Consider the following 22514-nt stretch of genomic DNA (forward strand, 5'->3'; position numbering starts at 1 on the left):
CCCATCAGATGTGTGTGTGTGTACAAATTAACATGTTGAGTCTAAAATTTGTAGTGAGTTTCAAGGATCAAAAAATTGTCAAGACACTATTCAATTGAGAAGAAAAAAAGTTTGGAGAAGTTGCCTTACTAGATATCAAGATTTTTAATAAAGTTATAGAAATTTAAATCAGGTGGTGTTTACACAGATTGACAATTAGAGAAATGAAATAGAATGAAATGCTTAGAAATAGACTCATCCATTTATCAGTTGATATATGACCAAGGTGGTTTTAAAAATTCATGGGAGACAAATGGAATTTTCAACATGGTACTGGGATAATTGAGTATCCGTAAGGGGAAAAAAATGATAACGTATCCTTACCTGATACCATAAACACTCAATTTCATTTGGATTAAATATCTATGTGACTGTTAAAAATATAATTAAAATACAATATAGGAAAATATTTTCATGACCCCACAGCACAGAAAACTTTCTTAAATGTGCAACATAAAGGAAATGATTGATGGAATTGACTACATAGAAATTAAGAACTTCTGTTTCTCAAAAGATACCATAAAAAGATTAAAAACAAACAAAAAGACACAAACAGAAGAAGATATTCCTGGAAGAAGGATTTGTAGCTAGAATATATAAAGAATTCCTATGAAACAATAAGAATGCATAATCCAACAAAGTTTATTAAAAGTATCCCTCCAACAGATTTAACCTAACTATATACAAAAACTTCCTAAATCTCTACCTCAGTGACCTCTAGCTGTATCAATTTTAGTAAATTTAACATTGAAATAATCTTGTTTTTCCTAAAACCTGAGTCATCCAATCTCAAAACTTGTAGTCACACTTAACATTTACCTTACTTTACTTTCCATATTCAATTATTTACCAAATACAGTCAGTTCGTTTTCTGCAAGTTTTCTCACATTTTTGTCCTTTCCACTGTCATATCACCGTCATGATTCAGAACCTCATTTTCTTGAACTTGTGGTAAACTCCTAACTGGTCTCCCTGCCTCAGTGCTCTCTTTTACATCTTTCCTGCTTGCTGCTCAGCAGATCTAGATTAACCCACCTAAGCCACACTTTATTTTTCAATGCAAATACATTTAATCATAACCATATAATAAAATGTTGTTGAATCTGATCTAAGAAGAGGGCTTTTTGATTATACAAGTCATGAAACCTGATATATGACAGTGTTAGCACCCCAATTTGGTGGAGAATGTAGGGATTCTAATTGGTTAACCATATAGAAAAGAATAAATTATATTCCTAAAGCACACCATATATATCAAGAAAATCGTGTATTGAAAAATAAAACATTTTTTATATAAACAGCTCATGCAGTTCAATGTTAAAAAAACAAACAACCCAATCAAAAAATGGGCAGAAGACCTAAACAGACATTTCTCCAAAGAAGACATACAGATGGCCAAGAAGCATATGAAAAGCCGCTCAACATCACTAATTATTAGAGAAATGCAAATCAAAACTACAATGAGGTATCACCTCACACCAGTTAGAATGGGCATCATCAGAAAATCTACAAACAACAAATGCTGGAGAGGGTGTGGAGAAAAGGGAACCCTCTTGCACTGTTGGTGGGAATGTAAATTGATACAACCACTATGGAGAACAGTATGGAGGTTCCTTAAAAAACTAAAAATAGAATTACCATATGATCCAGCAATCCCACTACCGGGCATATACCCAGAGAAAACCGTAATTCAAAAAGATACTTGCACCCCAATGTTCATTGCAGCACTATTTACAATAGTCAGGTCATGGAAGCAACCTTAATGCCCATCGACAGACGAATGGATAAAGAAGATGCGGTACATATATACAATGGAATATTACTCAGCCATAGAAAGGAACGAAACTGGGTCATTTGTTGAGACGTGGATGGATCTAGAGACTGTCATACAGAGTGAAGTAAGTCAGAAAGAGAAAAACAAATATCATGTATTAATGCACGTATGTGGAACCTAGAAAAATGGTACAGATGAACCAGTTTGCAGAGCAGAAGTTGAGACACAGATGTAGAGAACAAACATATGGACACCAAGGGGGGGAAGCCATGGGGGTGGGGGTGGGGGTGGGATGAACTGGGAGATTGCGATTGACATGTATACACTGATGTGTATAAAATTGATGACTAATAAGGACCTGCTGTATAAAAAAATAAATAAAATAAAATTCAGGACTTCCCTGGTGGCGCAGTGGTTAAGAATCCACCTGCCAATGCAGGGCACACGGGTTCGAGCCCTGATCCGGGAAGATCCCACATGCCGTGGAGCAACTAAGCCTGTGCGCCACAGCTACGGAGCCTGCGCTCTAGAGCCCACGTGCCACACCTACTGAGCCCGCGTGCCACAACTACTGAAGCCCGCACGCCTAGAGCCCATGCTCTGGAACAAGAAAAGCCACCACAATGAGAAACCCGCACACCACAAGGAAGAGTAGCTCCTGCTCACCACAACTAGAGAAAGCTCACGTGCAGCAATTAAGATCCAACGTAGCCAAAAATAAATATAAATAAATAAATAAATAAATTTTAAAAAATAAAATTAAATTAAATTAAAAATTTCTTTAAATGATTAAAATGCTAAAATGAAAAATAAAACATTTTTGAAGATATAAGAGATTATCTCTTCAACATTAGGATAGAAAGGGTTTCTTAACTAAGACACAGTAAGCACAAGTTATACAAGAAGCAATGATAAAGTTGACTACATTAAAATTTAATACTTGTGTTTACCCAAAAAATTATTTTAAAAATGAAAAAGATAAATCATAAATTGAAAGGAAAGATTTGCATCACAAACTACTATCAAATTAGTATCCAGAAGATACGTTTTAAAAAAAACAACAACACGTGTTCAAATCAATGATCAAAAGACAACCCAGTAGAAAACAGGCAAAGATCCTAGAAAGTAACAGAAAAGTAGAAACAAGAATGACCAAAAAACGTAAGAAACAGTGTTTAATCTCATTAGTACTTGAGGTATACTAATTAAAATTACACTGAGCTACCAGATTAGCAAAAGTAAAAAAATGACAATAATAAGTATAAAAAGTGGTTGTGGAACAAATAAAACTTTTACATGGCTGTTTGGAGTGTAAACTGATACAAAACTCACTCTGGAAAAACACTATGACATTATCTGATAAAGTTGATGCAACTTTATTATCTAATAAAGTTGACCCAGCAATTATACTCCTAAGAATATATATCCCCTACAGCAACACTTGCATACATGCACCAGGATACATACATGCAACATTGCATACATTCATACCAGCATTTACTTGTTATGGCAAAAACCTGGAAACAACCCAAATGTCTATCAACAATACAAAGGATAAACAAATTGTGGTATATATGTGCAATGGAATTTCACATACAACAGTAAAAATTAAAGAACTACACCTACACAAAACAATAGGGATGAATCCTAATAACATAATCTTAAACAAAAAAGCAGGCTATGGAAAATGCTTATAATATGACTCCATTCATATAAAGCATAAAAGCATGTACTACCTACATGGATTTTTTTTTTCATTTATCAGTATTGTTGGTTCTTCACAATATGAAGGCAACCAATGTATTTTGCTAAACTGTGAAAATAGTTTCACTATATATTACTTTCCTGGGAGTCAACCAAAGAGCCTCCATCAATCCTTCTCCAGAAACTGATGAGATATAAATCAGAAAGGAAGAGAAAGAGAATGAGAGCGTGAATGGTAGAGTGAGATCTACCATTCTGTGATCAAAATCAATACATTTCAATATTTCACCTTTCTTTGTTTTACCTTTTCTGTGGAGTTCCAGCAAGCAATCTTTTACTCTCCCTTACATGGAGTTATAAAATGTATAAAATATCAACCAGAGATTACAATAATGTTATATTCGTGTCACCATTACAATGCAAAGCAATTTAAAAAAAAAGTCCAAAGACTTGCTTTCCAGTTCCAGTTCCGCAATTAGTCACGTGTCCTTCATCAAGTCATGCAACTTCACTGGGCTTCAGCTTTCTCTTCTGTTAAAACAGGGGTAATCATGCCTGCCTCAGAGCATCCTCGTGAGAATTAAAACAGTAAGCTTATCTAAAAAAAAACAAAAGCACCTTATGGTTCTCAACATATAACAGGCATTCAACAAATATCAGCTCCCTACTACCATCATTGTGCTATCTAAACACCTGAATCATTTATAAATACAAACGGGGGCAGTGAGGGGTGAGCAAAATTGGACCTCAGAAGGCACGCAGGTGCTTAATTTGCTTTCATTCCATAATTACAAGGTCACCAGGTCTTTTGAAAATATATTTATGTCTGTTGCAACAAAATGGAGGTCATGGTAATTCTAACTTATGTTTTCTTTGTCTATTAACGTCACTACATAATAATTATGCTAGTTCCTTTCCCCTCTTACTTTATATAGCAGCCCTTGCCAATTGGATGATAATCATCATGTCCTGTCATTTGTTTCCTGTTCTTTTATATAGTTTTCTCAGGACCCAAATCCCAAGTCCCAACTCCATCCTCCTTTAAGATGTCACTGACTGCTTCATATGCAGTACCTTTTTTATGCTTATGAAAAAAAATTAACCTGTTATACACAAGTTCTTATGACTGGTTAGGTTTGCCCTCTTCAGCTGTTGAACATGGAAAGCAGTCTGCAATCCCTACCAGTGATCTGGGCATCTGAAATTTGAACCTGGAATACATGTTATCTAATACATACACCATAATTTATACACTATTTCTGGGAGTCAAATGTGCCCCTATTTCTAAACAACTAACTCACAATGGAGCTTTGGATTCACCCTATTACTAAATCATTTATTTAACAGAATGAGTCAAAAAGACTTCTTGCCTTAATCCATTCTTTATATCCATGCATAGGAAATTTTGACTCTCTTTTTACTTTCATAGTACCTAATACAATGATATGCACCAAGCTGATCATCAATAAATAATGTTGACTGATAGATTCTTATTAAAGAACATGACAGAGACAATACGAAGGTCACATTTCCCTACTCTTTGCATCTAGGTCAGGCCATGTAACTACTTTTGGCCAGTGAAATGTGGGTGGTCATATACCTCACTTTCTGGCCTGACCCCTATAATATCCCATCTGGTCCTCAACCCTCTTTGCTAGTTAGCTGACCAAATGGAGGGCACTGAAGGACTCTGGAGGCCCTACTGGAAAGTAGAACCACCAGATGAAACAGGCCTGGATCCCTGACTCAACATTGTAGGAGAGAACCCCTGGGAGAGCCATCTGACCTGCTTTGGTCTGTGACATGAGTAAGAAACAAAACTTTTTGTATTATGTCACTGAAACTTGGGAGTTGTTTGTTAGCAACTAATGTTAATTACCCTAACAGCATGAACCACCTTACTCCCTGACAGTGTACATGTCAAAATAAAACACCAAACAGAGCTGTAAAATATTCCTAAAAGAAATTTTGAGAATTCAGGTAAATGCAGTCTTTAGATTGTGATTGTCCTAGTCAAGACCGTATCTGTGTGTTACAAGCACCATGTAGTTGTGGTCTTCCTAAATTTTAAATAGGAAAGATATACAAATGTAAAGTCAATAGATAATTTGGGAAATATTTGGCAGATATCAAACCAAACTATTTTCTTCATAATAATCTCTAGTTTCTGGTAGTTCCAAAGCTCTTATAACTTTAGTCAAGGCTTTAAGACTCTGAGCATAGTTTCTTCCATAATGTAGAACGAATACCCCTTCTACCTTTAAGGCTGAGCTGGGAAATTTAATTGTTATGGTTAAGGATGCGTGCATTGGGAGACAATTCCCCATTTATTTTTGTGTTTCTTTACATCATGTAAGCAGAGGCTATCTTTTCTGGGATGCTTGTGTAGAGAGCAGTCTTGAAAGATAGAGATAGTATGTCCTTCTGGAGCACAAGGTAGGTTTGTTTGGTGTCCAGATACCATTTTGGAAAGGTATAGAAGGAGGGGAAATAAGTTTTAAATCTAAGAATCTGAGTCAATCAGAAGAAAATATTTAAACCAGAAGATATTGTAAACTGGCAAATTTAAGGTTTATATCTCATCCCGTTCTCCCCCCACTTCTTCTATCAGAAGACATAGGAAACTTGAAGCCTTCGTTTTATTGGCACACTGTACAGATGGTCCTTGAACACACAGGTCTGAAAGGCACAGGTCCACTTATACATGGATTTTTTTCAACAGTGAATACTACAGTACTACACGATCCAAGGTTGGTTGAGTCTGCAGATGTAGAACTCGTGCATATGGAGGGCAGACTGTAAGCAGATTTTTGAGTGGGTGAAGGGTCAGCACCCCAACCCCGGTGTTGTTCAAGGGTCAATTGTATTAGTAAATTTGCAACCATTGGTAAATATAGGTCTATAGCAATTCCATTAAAAAAAAAATCCCAGTTTTCAAATCCTAATGTTTGTCAATGATAACATAGCTACAAAGGACTAGAACCTACATGGGTGGTTTGAAAGTCCTCTGATGCAAGAATATGAATTTTAAATTGACCAGACTATCAACTCCTTGAGAATGGCAACTGAGCTTTACTCTGAACCCTCGCAGTGACAACCAAAGCACATAATGAACAAACATTTGAATATAATTTACTATCAGCCTATTACGGATCATTTTGGAACCTATAGCTCCACTCTGTGTCTTTAAGTCTTTGGATTTTCGAAACCTTTTTATAATGTGAAAATATCCTCAGGAGGGTCATTTCTTTAGCTCCTATTACAAAATATTTTATCAGGATTAACCTAAGACTGAGGGTAAGAGAAGAGAGAAGAGTTCTGGGAAAGGATAAGTAAAACTGGAAGGAAAAAATTTGACAGGTCAGACAAATTACATCACCATTTTGCCTTGGGCCAGCCCTGAAAAAGGGCTTGCAAGAATAATAATTTTACTCCTGAAAGGTATTTTACACTACAACAGCTGAAGTAGTAAACTAGTATGACTGAGAAATAGTAAAAGGAAAACAGTATCTCCCCAGTGATTCTGTCCCATTTCAGACATTATCCACTCTTTTGAGTTACAGTATTTGTGGTTGGTAGAATGATGTACCCCACTGGAAAGATGTCCATGTCCTTATCCCTAGAACCCGTGAACATGTTGCCTTAGATACCAAAAAGGACTTTGTGGCTGTGATTAAGTTAAGGATCTTGACCTGGGAGATTATCCTGGATTATCCAGGGTGGGCCCAATGTAATCATGAGAGACCTTAAACGTGAGAGACACATGAGTGTCAGTGTCGGAGTGATGCACTATGAGAAAGACCGGACAGGCCATTGCTGGCTTTGAAGATGGAAGGGGATGTGGGAGACGCCTAGACACTAGAAAATGCAACACATCAGATGCTCCCCTAGGGCCTCTGGAAGAGAACACAGTCCTGCCAACACCTGGATTTTAGTCTAGTGAGAACTATTTCAGACTCCTGACCTCCAGAACTGTAAGATAGTAGATTTGTGTCATTTTAAGCCACTAAATTTGAGGTAATTTGTTTCAGCAGCTATACTAAGAGACCAATCTAGTGTTGACTGAAGATTTTTTTTAAAATAAATTTATATATTTATTTATTTATTTACGGCTGCATCGGGTCTTTGTTGCTGTGCGCGGGCTTTCTCTAGTTGCGGCGAGTGGGGGCTACTCTTGGTTGCGGTGCATGGGCTTCTTATTGCGGTGGCTTCTCTTGTTGTGGAGCACAGGCTCTAGGCACGCAGGCTTCAGTAGTTGTGGCACACAGGCTTCAGCAGTTGTAGCACGTGGGCTCAGTAGTTGTGGCGCACGGGCTCTAGAGCGCAGGCTCAGTAGTTGTGATGCACGGGCTTAGTTGCTCTGCGGAATGTGGGATCTTCCCGGGCCAGGGATCGAATCCGTGTCCCCTGCACTGGCAGGCGGATTCTTAACCACTGTGCCACCAGGGAAGCCCCTGAAGATTTCTTTTAAAATGTTAAGGTAATCCTGGGGAAGAAAAGCAAGGCTGACATAAGAATCAAACTATGATTCAGCCAGTATACCCGTTTAATCCCTTGAGAAGAGGTGTGTGAAACAGGTCTTCAGACAGACATTATCAGGAAGCACTCCATCATGGCATCTCTCCAGAAGACACATCTGACTGAGCAGCCACAGTGGATTTTCCCACGGGAGACAAGAGGCTAGACAAGGGCACTTGGTGACAGAGGCACTGAAATGGAGAAGGATCCTAGGGGCTTTTTGTTTCCCTTTTCCTGAGAGATTTTTTAAGTGTAAATGGTGAAAAAGGATCACAGCAGTAAATATTCAGGCTGGTGGGATAATGAAAAAAATCAGTCATCTCAAAACAACTTCATCTCCAGGGTGATTTCAGTAATTTAGGAAATAATGGCCTGTCTTAGATATGAATAGGTTTTTCTTGACTTTTGGAAAATACATGCAATCTCACATTTCACAAGGTAAAAAGAGGCAGGTGACAACTAATTATTTATTGACTAAATATTCTATAAATATTACATTTGAAGCTAAGCTACAAACAGCCAGAAAATAATGATGCGTCAATTTTTTCTTTCTATTCATTGAGCATTTTTCAATTAAAATTAATGCTAAGAAAGAAACCAAATTAACAATGGTTGTCTTTAGGTGGTTGGTCTAGAGAGTTATGTTTTTTCTTTCTACTTTTTTATACTTTTCCAATTTTACATAATGAATGTGTATTAAATTTGACAAATTATCAGGCCCTAAACAATTAGTGAGGAAAGGTTTTTTTTTTTCTTTTTTTAATGTAGTGAATGTCAATAGTTGAAAAAATAAAGTCACCTCTTAATCATCAGGAGGCAACTTTGCATCAGTGATCTGTAAAAGTTCTCTGTAGTAATTATAATCCTTAAAATATGCTGTGAAAAGGGAGACCAAGTAGCCTACCTTTCTTTAGGAGACAGTCATTCTGCTCTGTCTTCTGAGAACTTTGCCCCATCTTTCCTAATGACAGAGAAATCATAGATTATTTAAATCTACAAGTAATCTACCAACATGAAAACATAATATTATTGAATTTATATTGACAAAAAGAAGGGTGATCATGAAGAACTTAAGCTTTATATGCAATGTTTTCATTTTTGGAGCAGGGGTGGGCAAACTTTTTCCATAAAGGGCCAGAGAGTAAACATTTTAGGCTTTGCAGGTCATAAGGTTTCTGTTGCAACTGCTCAACTCTGCCTTTGGAGTCTGAAAGCAGCATAAACATGCATGCAGCAGAGTTACTGTAATGGACTGCAATTTTTGTTTTTGCATGTTATGGGATTGTCTCTTGATTTTCTACCCATGGGTCAAATGTGAGAGAGAAAACAAGTATGCATGAATATAAATGTGTAAAATCAAAGTGGTCTTGAGTCTTGAAGTACACACCAAAACAATGTGATGAATTTTGGTCTAAATGAAGTTTAATAAAGAAGTCTCAGACCGGAAATCAACATACACGGGCTCTTGTTCTACATCTACTCCCAACAAACTTAAATTTTGGGGGGCCCTCAGTGTTTTCCTGTGTAAAGTGTGTCAAAGCATTCTGAATCCCTCATCCCTAGCCTCCAGAGAACAGCCATCACAGTCACACAGTTATTTTTATAGATGCTGGAGCTCCTCTCACTAATATATTTCTTAATGCCTTAGTGAAGGGAGTAATCGCCGGACGTTCTCTAACATTACAGTGGAGGGAGCAGGGCAGTATGAGACTGCATATGATTAATCCACTCCAAAGTTCCCACCTCCCTAAAACTTTGAATTTCTTCCTTAACATTAGGCCTGGAAATTCTGACATCTCAACCTCAATGAATGTAGACAACCACTGAGTCCAAGTTTCATTCAATCAACCAAGCAAACTGTTACAGCCACTTCCGGTTGCTTGAACCAATGCATTAAATCCAGGCTTTCTGTGAATTCATATCAATAAACTTAGCCTAATCCAATGTTATAGTCCATCTATCTCAATCTAACAAGCAGAAAATCCATTCCCACATAAATTCACCAAGTTTCTGCCAGTATATAATAGCAAATTTTGCAATTCTTTTGAGCATAGCTATGTAAGCAGCTTTTGGCAGGAAAGCGCCCTTTGCAGGAAAGAGCTCTCTGCAGGAGGCCCCTTGGTCTTGCCACTAACCTTAAACCAGGCGCCCCCATGCTCTACTCATCTCCGGCCCTAGCACACCTTTCAAATCTTTTGATCACACAATACTTTGCCTAACTTGTTGGTCTTTCCATAGATCAAAGAAGTAGAAATGCAGAATAAGTAATTAACAGAGGACCAGGTCTCTTCCCTAGCTTCCCCTTCAGTAATCTCGTGAATAAACTGTGTGAACAAGACAGCATCTAAAGATCACAAGAAGTCGACAAGCCTGCACGCAAGGCTGCACGCGGTGGGGGAGGGCGATGGCTCTGACCCCCTACCTCAATGATTAACTGAGGTTACTTCCCTTTTTCTCTTTAATAGCTTTCATGGCTGAATAGAATCTTTGGAGATGGTTTTTGGGGGACACTGAGTCCACCATCTCCTCAGATTGTCAGCATTCTGATTAAAAGCAACTCTCCTTTCTACCAACATTTGCCTCTCTCTTGGGTATTGATTTTCAAGCAGCAAGCAGCCAGACCTGAGTTCAGGAACAGTTACACTCTCCTTGTACTCATCCCCTGTACTTGTTCTGACTTGAGTTGTAGAGGTCATCAGAGATGGTGCTGGTGGGTCTTGACAAGGCTAGGCATCCTTTTTTACTGCAACCAACTTAGGTGAGGTTATTACAGGACCTTGGAATAAGGGAAAGCCAGTTTCCTCAGTTACAGCAGGAAGTAAAGGAGGCTCAGAAAAACTCAGGGGTTCTACACTCTCTGCTCCATCTGAATTCATACAGGTACCCCACTCCAGGTCCCACTCCTTCCCAATCAATGTCTTAACTTTCAAGTAACAGATTGGTACTTTATAAATCCAGCTTTTATTGTAATTCTGCAACCAATTAAATTATGGCCTGATCTTCAGCAAAGTCAGCTTAGTGGCTACAGAAAGTAAAAGATTCTTTTAGGAGAGCTATAGAAACTCTCTGAATCTCCAACAGTGTCTAGTTGAGAGTTAAAAGGTCTGAATTTATCATTTTCTCTCAGTAAGCTCATCAGTTCAATCAAGGAGTTACCCTACCTTCTAGATTTCATAGTTTTCACTGCAACCAAAAAGATATGTATGACAGCCACTTGGTATCCAAGATGTTTGCTTCAGCAAACACTTCATCATAATCAACCACAAGAGATCATTTAATTAATCATGATACTAGTGCATGTCATGGACTATTAACAACTCATTTTTTATTGCCAAGGCATTAAGAAGTAATTCAAGGCCAAGAACATAATTGAACCAGCTCCAGAATTCCACCTTTTAGGATATGTTTCCTGGGACCATTTCTATTACTACAGGTCGGGATCTAGTTAGGAAAAGACACCAAAGTAAATATTGCAAGAGGGACTTAAATATTATATAAGGAATTGGTTACACAGGTATTGGTGGGCTGAAAGGGCAAAAACACTTAAACACTGAGGTAACCCAGAGATAATAACTATAGCTACCACCCCTTAGGCTAGGGAAATACAAAGGAGAGTTTAGATTATCAGAGCCTAGAAGCTCAGAGGAGGGAGACCTGGCTGCTCCAGGAATCTCTAAGCAGACAAAGGAGCAAAATACCCAAAGAAGCTGGAGCCTGGAACGAAATGCCCATGTAGGTGCCTTATCAACAGGAATAGCAAGCCCACAGGATGATAATCCCTTCTCTCCTCCTCCTAACTTCCAATTTCTTTGAAAGGCCTGCTACTCAAGGAAGCTGGCAGGCAAAGGATTCTGGGAAATGTAGTTTGCAAAGCCCCAGCTACATCATCACAGAGCAGACTAGAATAGGTTAAACGTGGAGTGAAATGACAATAGCTAAGTAACTGGTATACTGCCATCTCCCAAGGGTAGACTCATATGAATGAATTCAGGAGACTGAAGCATTAAAAACCAAATGCCCACTTAGTATTATACAGTTTTTTTAATTGCCATATAACTAGAAATGCATGACACCAATAGGATCAGCACATTCTCTCTCTTTAGAGGCAGACTTCCATGAGGGTACACAAAAGAAGTTTTGACCCTCAGTTCCAATTCAACCTTTACACTTAGAGCTTTAGATATGTGTAAATACTAATACCCTCCATGAATGACTCTGGTGTCAAAATCCTGATTCATCTTCTCATTTTTAATTAGTCCATCCAGAATACCGCCTGAGCCTTTGCCCGTTAAAATCAGGGAAATGAAATCTACTACTTCTTCAGTTCTTCAGGTTCCTTGTATTTAACAGAAAAAAAATTAATTTCTCAAATTATGTGGCATGACCAATCAGGATTCTTTGTGGTTAGAAATGACAGAAACCTAACTCAAACTGGCTTATACGCAAAAAGCAGAATTCATTAGTTCATGCAAATCTGTCTATATGTGTCTATCAGGTACACCAGTATTCAGTTATCCAGGTGAAGAATATAAAATGAAAAGCTCTTCCTCATTGTTCTGGCCTATTGTTGACTTTAGCTGCCTGCTCTTGATGCTTGACAGTCTGCCTGTGACCATATAAAAAGGACCTACCACCTCCCGTGCTCCAGTTACCTCCTCTTCCGCCTATGCTCAAGCAAAATATAGTTGTCCCTTGAACAACACAGGGTTGAGGGGCACTGCATTATCCAAGTATGACTTATATAACTCCATTATCCGCAGTTCCTACATATCCCCAGTTCCACATCCGAGGATTCAACCAACCTCAGATGGAATAGTACTGTAGCATTTACTATTGAAAAAAATCCACCTATAAGAGGACCTGCGAAGTTCAAACCCATATTGTTCAAGGGTCAACTGCATACAACCACTAGACCCTAAGGATAGTTTCAGCAGTTCTTTATTCAATGGTTCAAGTGAAAAGTGCCAATTGTAGAGGACAAGGGAGTGAAGGACACAGGATTTGTCACTGAGCCTCCAATGCAACTACCTCATTCCTCTGCACTACAGTCAGCCCTCCATATGTGAGGGTTCCACATGCACAGATTCAACCAGCCATGGATCGAAAATATTTGGGAAAACATATTCCAGAAAGTTCGAAAAAGCTAAACTTGAATTTGCTGCATACCAGAAACTTTTTATATAGCATTTACATTGTATTAGGTATTATAAGTGACCTAGAGATTATTTAAATTATATGGGAGGTTATGCATAGGTTACATGCAAATACAATGCCATTTTATATAAGGAACTTGAGCATCAGTGGATTTTTGGCATCCATGGGGGTCCTGGAGCCAATCCCCAGGGGGTACCAACGGGTGGCTGCACTTAGAGGGGGGAGGCCTCTTTGCTAGCTGGGGCCTCTGGATGAAGGAGGCCAAGCACAGGGCTCTTTCCGTGCTCTCTCCCTTCTCTCCAACAATACCTATGGTCCTCTTTTCACCCTACTGGTGTCGCCAATTCTCTCCATATTCTGAAAAGCTGCTTCCCCTGTCTTCTTACTTCCTACAAATCATGTTGAATACAGAAGTTTTCTCCACCAGTCTCTTGGCTCTGCTAGAGAAGGAGTGAACACAGGTCTCAGGTCTTTTGGCAGAAGGGGTAGAAAGAGGTGAAAACTCTAGCTCTGTCAGTAGAAGAGAAAGAACTGGGAGAGGATCTTCTAAAATCTAAAATCAAGGAATCATAATAATAATTGCTAACATTTATATAATATTTACTATGGGCCAGGCACAGTTGGCTCACAGATACAAATATCAATTCACTTAATCCCCACAAAAATCTCATCAGAAATCCTGGGTCCTCTACCTATTAACCATGGGATAGGCAGGACACCCCTTACATCACTGAACCTCTGCTGAAAATGTAGATAATAGAAGTAGCTACCCCATGGCTCATGGGGTTGTTGTGAGGATGAAATAATAAAATACATAAAACTCTTGGCTGGCCCCTGCCTAGAACAGAGTAAGCACGGAACAAATCATTAACATAGTTTTAAAAAAAAAAACTTATGAAACACATCTTACATTGGCTAATTAATTTCCTTTATAAATTCCCACCTACCTGGCATGAATGAATCTTATAACTCCCCATAGATTCCCCACATTTCTCTTGGAGTTCTGCTTCTCCCAACCAGGGAGTGGCGGGAGGGTAGGAGGGAGAAGGGGTCTTCTTAGGGACACTGATTTTCTTTGCAATCCAGTCCAATTGTATCATGACTTCTCTCCAATCTTTACATTTTTTCCTAAGTTCTTCCCTTTTCCCCCAAAGACCTAAACTTTTGAAACTCAGAACTCAGGAAAAGATTCCTTTGTCTCTGCTATACACTGTTTCCCTCTGAAGGTAGGAGCATAAAATAGTGCCCCTGAGTGCTCAAAGTATGGTCCTCAGACCAGCAGCACTGGCATCTCCTGGGAGCTTGGTAGACACGTGCAGATCTAAAAAAACAAAAAACAAAAAAACAAATCTATGAAATAAAGCAATATGCATTTGGGACTCTGAAAAAAAAAATCTAACTGTAGTCAAATCTAACTGTAATCAATTAAAGTTAAATATTGAGATGAGGGGAGGTTGTTTTGCATTAATATCTGTGATGGTTAATTTTATGTATCACCTTGAAGAGTATTTTTGAATGTGATTCATATTTAAATTGGTGAACTCTGAGTAAAGCAGATTGCCCTCCATAATGTGGATGGGACTTATCCAATCAGTTGAAGACCTGAACAGAACAAAAACACTCGCCTCCCAAGGAAAAGGGAATCCTCCAGCAGACTGAGTTTGGACTTCATCTGCATCACTGGCTCTCCTGGGTCTTGGGTGTACCAGCCCACATTGCAGATTTTTGAACTTGCCAGCCTCCATAACCACGTGAGCCAAATTCTTATAATAAATCTCTGTACACACATAATCAGAATATATATGCATCCTATTGGTTCTGTTTCACTGGAGAACCCTGATTAATACAATGTCTAAGTTAGGAAGTAGATTCCTCCCGGTAAAAATGTTTCAGGGAACCACTCAGTAAAGACCACCATCTTAATGCCACTCCAATGCCTCCTCTTAAACGGCTGAGAGCACCCCAGTCTGCGCTAAATGTCTACACAGATCTCATTTCTTCAGAGACTTTCTACTTTGAAAGCAAAGAGAACTGGAGACAGATTGGTTAATTGATTGATGCTTGCTGATTCTTACAATTTAATTGTGTTAATATGTGTAAACTCCTGCCATTCTACCTTGTTTAATGTTGATTAAACATTAGACTTACAATGTTGGTCATTCAAAGTCAAAATATTCTTCAGATTCCTTCATTGTGATTCTCACTGCAACTTAGATTTTTCCAGCTGTGCTCTAATCCGTTTCTCAATTGTTACAGAATATGTTATAATGCTTTGCACATAATAGGCAAAAAACATTTACTGGTTCACTTACTTCAATCCCATATAAGAAAAGCTCTCCATCTGTCTTCAGTCATTTGATATGTATATATTTCCAGTATAAAAATCCTGAGATGACAAAAAACAAAACAAACTGATTCTTATTCTCCTTCAGTGACTTTCAAATTAGCTTATTTCAAGTTTTAAGGTCCAAAGGCACTCTTTGTTGGAGGAAAATTGACTTTAGGAAATATACTAATACCTCTAAAGTTAACACATAGAAAAGTTTGTCTCATTCATTCATTCACCGAATATGTGTTAAGCTCACAGGTTTGGGCAGCGCACCAGGCTAAATGCTAAAAAGATACCACTAAAGACTGACCCACAATCCCTTATCTACAATTTGGAAGTTCTCAAAACTGCAATTTTCTTCTGAAATTTTGTGCCAAAATTCATTTGGCTGCAAAACTAGATCTCAGCTAACACAAGGCTATTTATGGTCTTTACAGTTTCCACTCAACTTGAATGTTTAGGTATGTCATTGTCAAAATATTTATGTATTTGACTGCAAGGGAAAGATCCAGACCCACCAAGCCTATTTCATATTAATGATTTATGCACCATTTTACCTTTTCAAAAGGTGGGGGTGGGGGAATCTGATTCTGAAACATTTCTGACTCCAAGCATGTCAAATAGGGATGGCAAATCTGTTGTCAAGGAATTTATAGACCTGTGCACATTAGAATCACCTGACCAGCTGTTAAAGCGTGTCAGTGCTCAGTTGTCACTCAAGATCTTTTAAAACAGAAGCGCTGGGGTGGCATCAGTATTTTTTTAAACTCCCCAGGTGATTCTAATATATATCCAGGTTCGAGAACTACTGTAATTGATATATAGAATGATAGGATGCTGATTCGGTGACTTTGGGGGTGCCTGCCAGAGTTCAGAATCCCATCCTTTAAGGGGTATGCTGAAAAAGTGCAGTATGTTGAGAAGAGAGCGACCAGGAGAGTAGGGGGGTGGACATCAGGACCTAAGAAATCATGATATCAGAAAATAACTCAAGTAATTGCAGACATTAGATGGAGAAGAAAAGACTTACATAAAGTGTATGTAACATCAGCCTATAGGATCTGATTTTGTCTGCAGGGTTCCGGAAGATAAATCAAATTCTAATTCAATAAATATTTATCAAACACTCAGTGCTAAGATCTATGACAGAGACTTTCATATATGTCCTCATTTAATTACTTTAATTCTCAGTTAATGCTATTCTTACCACAATATGAAGTAGGTATCAGCCCTCTTTTACAAGTGAGGAAACTGAAGCCCAACAGAAGTAGAGCATTTTGCCCAAGATCACAAAACAATTAGCGAGTGGAGTCAAGATTCAAAACTAGTTTTTCCAGACCCTACATTTACTGTTCTTTCCGTAACTCCCTCCAAGAGCAAAAGACACAAGAAGGCAGATTTGAGGGCTTTTAATAAGAAAAGATTTTCCTAATCATTAAGACGTAACTGGGAATGGCATGGTCAGTCATGGGATATAGTGAGTTCTCCATTATTGGAGGTAATCAAATAGAAGTTTATTGACTATTTAGAAGAATATTGTAGAAGGGTTTTGATGTCAGATAACACATTGGATGACATATTTTGAGACTCTCCCAACTCTGAAACCCTTAAATCTATGACTTTAAAACACACAAGTAGAATGTTAAATAATAAAGCAAGCCAGCATACAACTAGGACCCAAACATATAAGTGACATAGGAGTTTCACAAACAGGCAAGGGTTCTGTGAACAGTGTGCCCAGAAACAACTTCCTGGAGGTGTCTTAAAGAATGGTTTGGGGGACTTCCCTGGTGATGCAGTGGTTAAGAATCCACCTTCCAATGCAGGGGATGTGGGTTCGATCCCTGGCTGGGGAACTAAGAGTTTGCATGCCACAGCTAAGGAGCCCAAGAGCCGCAACTAAGGAGCCTGCCTTCCGCAACTAAGACCCTGCGTAACCAAAAATAAAAAAATAAAAAATAAAAATTCATTTATTAAAAAAAAAAAAGAATGGCTTGGGTGTGGGCAGGGCATTTCATGAGGAGAGAACAGCATACACAGAGGCACGGAGGCAAGGAGATGTGTTTGGGAGGCTAGGATTATTTCAGCCCATCTTGAGTAGAAAGCTCATGTAGAGAGGTAAGATTGAGTACCAAGATTAGAAAAATAGAATTGGCTAGAGGGCTCTGAGGGTTTGTTTTTTTTTTCCTCCTAACAATGGACAGTCTCCAGAATGTTTTTTTCCAAAGGATCACATATGAATAATACATATTTTTTAAAAAGACAAGAAATAGGAGATGGCTACAATCATACAGGGCCCAAAACAGGTCAGTAGCAGGAAGATTAGAAAGAAACTGACAGAAAGAATCATCAGAACTTTTATATGGATTTTAAATGGATGAAAAATGTACTTGTAAAAATGAAACTATGACTGTACTAAAAGAAAATTTAGGTAAACTCTTTTATAGTCCTGAGGTGGAGAAGGATTTTCTGAGCATGATTCCAAAGTAAGAAATAAAGGAAAATATTGACATTTTTGATTACATAAAACTTAACATTTCTGGTTGGGTAAAATACAGCATAAGTTAAAAGACAACTGGTAAACTTGGAAAAATATTAGCAATATGTATATAACATTACTAGGACTTAATATCCAAACAATATCCTTAATAAAAGTGTTTAAAAAACCACTTTGAAACAGATGAACAACCCGAAAGAGAGAATATACAAAGTACATGAATAGGCAATTCACAAAATAAGTGAAATATTCAAAACATCAAATAAGATCTAGGAGAAAGAGGCACTTCCATAAACCAATGGTAAAAGCAAAATTTTGTTAATTTAGCAATAGGAATAAAGTAATAAAATCTGTACATTTTTGGCCCAATAACTTTACTTCTAATAATTTAGCCTAAAGAAATCATCAGTTAAGTGTACATGTATAGAGATATTCATCATGGTGTTGTGTAAAGTAGTAAAAACTAGATATAAGCTAATGTTCTATAACAGGATATTGGTTAAATACATGAAGGTACATCCATTTATTTGGATGCCATGAAACCATTAAAAATTATTTTCTACACATAGATTTATGAACATGAAAAGACATACACAATTCACAAGGCAATTAACAAGTTAAGAAGACTACCAAAAAACATATATAGTATAATCCCATTTTTGAAAACATATTTGCAAGCACAAATGTATACTGTCTGGAAGAATGTACATTACAATACTGAGAAAAGGTATCTCTGGATGGTGAGATTACTGATAATCTTTTACTCTCTTCTCTATACCTGTTAAAATATATGAAATCTTATATCTCAATGAATTCTTTAATATTTATTTTACAAAAGCACAATAAGGCCCTTTTTACTTAGGAGATAGGGAAAGAATTAGCCTGACTTAACAACTGGATATGGGTGACAAGAGAGACAGCAGAATTAATAATGGTACTGAAGTTTTGCCCACAATTAATGTGAGAATAAAGTGGAACTGAAGAAAGGGTGACAGCAAGGGAATCACTTTGGAGTTGAGAAATTGAATTTCATGTTAATCTTTGTGTTCGAGATAACATGAAAGACAGGAGGAACTATCTGGCAAGCACTCTTTCTTCATTTCTCTGGCCAACAACAAAACAATGAATGTGGGAATCACACAGGTTTCAGCCTACTCTGTGTTGAAAGTAGGGTCCTATCCTCAGTGGATGGTTTTGAGGCAGGGCAAGGACTAGGGTGAGGCAAGTGAGATGTAAAATTTAAGGAGTGCCAAAAACCTCAGAGATCAAGATACATAATATTTTATGCAATATTTTAGAACATCAAAAGTATCAAAAAATCCACGATGAATAAAATATCTAAAGTTTAAATAAAGATATGATCTTATTATTAATTTTTCATTCCTTTTGCCCCAGGCTCTGATATGCTCAACACAAAGCTACCACTGTTCCCATCCCTATTTAAACTTTTGATATTCGTTTGGCATTGATTTTTTTGCATTAATTTCAATTTTTTAAATACTGCATGAAGATGTTATGCATATTCATTACTGAAGGGTATTTTTAGTGCCCCTTAAATGTCGTGCCTGAGGCAGGTGCTTCATTTGCTTCACCCTAGTCCCAGCCCTGTTTCAGAGAAACGGAAATAATTTTACCTGTGTGTATTACTTTACTAGCGCTGTCAAAACAAAGTACCACAAACTGGCTGGCTGAAATGAAATTTATTGTATCACAGTTCTGCAGGCTGTAAGTCCAAGATCAAGGTGTGGGCAGGCTTGGTTCCTTCTGAGGGCTGTGCTACAGACTCTGTTCCATGTCTCTCTCCTAGCTTCCTGTGGTTTGCTGGAATCTTTGGTGCTCTTTGGTTTATAGATGCATGACCCCAATACCTGCTTTCAGGACTTCATGGTGTTCTCCCTGTGCCCATGTCTGTCTCCACATTTTCCCTTTTTTAAGGACACTGGTCATATAGGATTAGGGGCCCACCCTACTCCAATATGACCTCATCTTATTTTAATTAGTTACATCTGCAATCACCCTATACCCAAATAAAGTCACATTCTGAGGTACTGGGGATTTAAGACTTCAACATATGAATTTGGGGGTGGGGGAACACAATCCAACCTATAACACCGTGTTTAGTAAATTTTCTATTTGCTTTAGTCTGGTATCCTTTAGAAGCCTCAACACAGTTAATCGCAGAATCTCTGCTCTGCACTCAGTAATGAGCAGGATCGATTTACAGCCTCTGGCTTCCTTTTGACTACAAAATGCTATGACTATTTGGACTATGAAATCTATGTCTGTTGAGAAGCAAATATCTCGTAGGCTGGAGGATATGTACGTGCCGCCTCAGTATTACCTACGCACCAGTCCATTATTTCTGACTCTTACAACTCAGGCTCTGGAACAGAAGGAAGCAAAGAAGAGTTGAAAAGCCAGTGAGCAGCACGAACCCCGGGAGCTATGGGAAATCCTAGGGGGTACCCCAATGCTATCTCCAGTCACACACTCATCCTCCACTCCCTATAGCTCATATCCAGTCTTTAAGAAAAAATGGAAGCATCGTGATTTGCATTTTTACTTTTGCCTTACGTCACTAAAGTAACAATGACCAGCCTTAACTGAGTGCTTTTACAGACGTGACTTGACGTAATCCTCACGAAAGCTCTAAAAAGTAATACAAATGTGGAAACTGAGGCTCAGAGTTCACACAGCTAGTAAGCAGCAGACCCAGGATTTATATCCAGATCTCTCTGACGTCAGAGCCCGGAAACAAGAAACTCTACTGCATGATGGATATAGATCTCCGACCCTATTCTAGAGCTCTGTCAAGAGAGTAAAGCCAGTGCAACCAGGGTCAGACACAGAAGATGACCCTCCAAACAACCCTCACTTCCACCCTTTTCTGCCGCTCACAGAGACTGTCCACGCGCTGACTGCCCAATTACACAGAGTATAAATTTGGAGCCCTTTCGTAGAGGCACTCCTGCTGAGTCAGTAACTTTCTAACAGATGCTTAACAAACACGATCTTAACAGGAAACTAGTATATGTTCCCTGGACAGTGTGATCATAGTTTCCATGAAGGTCAAGGCAGTGAAGCTCTGGCCATAAGCTCACTCAAACTCTATTTGAGTACCAAGGGGTTCACTCTGAGCCAACAATGGTGGAGTTGATCAACTGTGTTTTTATAAAACCTATAATCTATAAGACTTTCTTCTCTTCCCTCATCAAGATCTTTGCACAAATGGTTTTTCATAAAGAGAGTTAGCAAGGATGGTAGATAAATGAGCAGAATGGACAAATGTTTTTCACCTAATATAATTTAACATTTTGTTTGTTTTTAATTTATTTATCTTATTTATTTTTGGCTGCGTTGGGTCTTCGTTGCTGCACGCGGGCTGTCTCTAGCTGTGTCAATGGGCTTCTCATTGAGGTGGCTTCTCATTGCAGAGCATGGGCTCTAGGCGCACAGGCTTCAGTAGTTGTGGCACGTGGGCTCAGCAGCTGTGGCTCACGGGCTCTAGAGCACAGGCTCAGTAGTTGTGGTGCACGGGCTTAGTTGCTCTGTGGCACGTGGGATCTTCCTGGACCAGGGCTCAAACCCGTGTTCCCTGCATTGGCAGGCGGATTCTTAACCACTGTGCCACCAGGGAAGCCCTAATTTAACGTTTTAGTGAAGCCACTTAATGATATGCAACAGATAGCACAACTTGGTCTCTGTAACCCATGATAATTAACTCAAGGGGTAAACAACTAGAATATTAAATAATGTTGGCCCAAGGGAAAAAGAGGAATGAGAGAAAGAAATGCAAAGCTTGAGACATCTCAAGCCATGCTGTGGTATCATTCATTTTTTGAGGGGATTTGCAGGAAGGAACAGCAACAAAATTAAGAAAGAATAGTAAGTGGGCTTATCTCCTTGTTATTTGTTTTTTATTGTCATCCTTTCATGACAACATAAAATTAGACATGGTAACCCTCATGGAATTTTGTTTTATGTATTAAAGGATATTCCATATTTACTCAACTACCTTTACCATGCTGATTTGTATTAAGCTTTGTCACCACTGACATCTTAACGTTGTCATTCTTCATAAATTGTTTGCAAATTCTCTAGAAAGCATTATTCTGGAATGTTCAGGATAGGAGAATGAAATATCCCCTCTTAAAGTAATCTTCTGTCCCGTTATCGTTGCCTCCTTGACGAGTTTTACAATACCTGCTCTCCCCTCCCATTATGCCACCATCTCTCAATCTAGTTTTAGTCAAAGCGTAAGAATACTGTGATGTAGATCTGAAATCATTTTACCACTGTCTGCAGTGATTCCCCAGTGCCTGACGTACTCTTTGATTCTAACCTTCAAGAGATGCACAATTTTTCTTTTAAATCTTTTAGTCAAAAATAATTTTAAAGTCATTTCGGAGCTTTGAAATAGAGCATAGAACCAAAAATTAAGCACGAAAATATGTCTTTGATGTAAAATTTTATTCCTGTAGAGAAGATATATATTCACT

At 38.3% G+C, this 22514-nt stretch overlaps 1 protein-coding gene across 31 annotated transcripts in view; it reads right to left on the reverse strand.

Annotated features, from left to right (window-relative positions):
- Window positions 1-2730: 2730 nt before the first annotated feature.
- Window positions 2731-22514, reverse strand: part of LOC309631750 (uncharacterized protein) — a gene marked incomplete at its 5' end in the record, with an annotated part of 60205 nt that continues 40421 nt past the window's right edge. For 18 of the 31 annotated variants that reach the window (XR_014246470.1, XR_014246474.1, XR_014246475.1 and 15 more), the window contains 6 exons: window positions 2731-4115; window positions 7628-8003; window positions 8940-8996; window positions 14137-14510; window positions 14815-14966; window positions 15502-15575. Coding sequence is in view for 2 of the 31 variants with exons in the window: in XM_082398659.1 (XP_082254785.1) it covers window positions 4078-4115; window positions 8940-8996 (95 nt within the window). Of the gene's footprint in view, window positions 4116-7627; window positions 8004-8939; window positions 8997-12061; window positions 13630-14136; window positions 14511-14814; window positions 14967-15501; window positions 15576-22514 lie in introns of those variants that run through there. The other 13 variants (XR_014246469.1, XR_014246478.1, XR_014246483.1 and 10 more) reach the window with 9 other exon arrangements.

The sequence above is a fragment of the Balaenoptera borealis genome, assembly GCF_965194805.1.
Source record: "Balaenoptera borealis genome assembly, chromosome: 7".
Taxonomy (NCBI): Eukaryota; Metazoa; Chordata; class Mammalia; order Artiodactyla; family Balaenopteridae; genus Balaenoptera; species Balaenoptera borealis.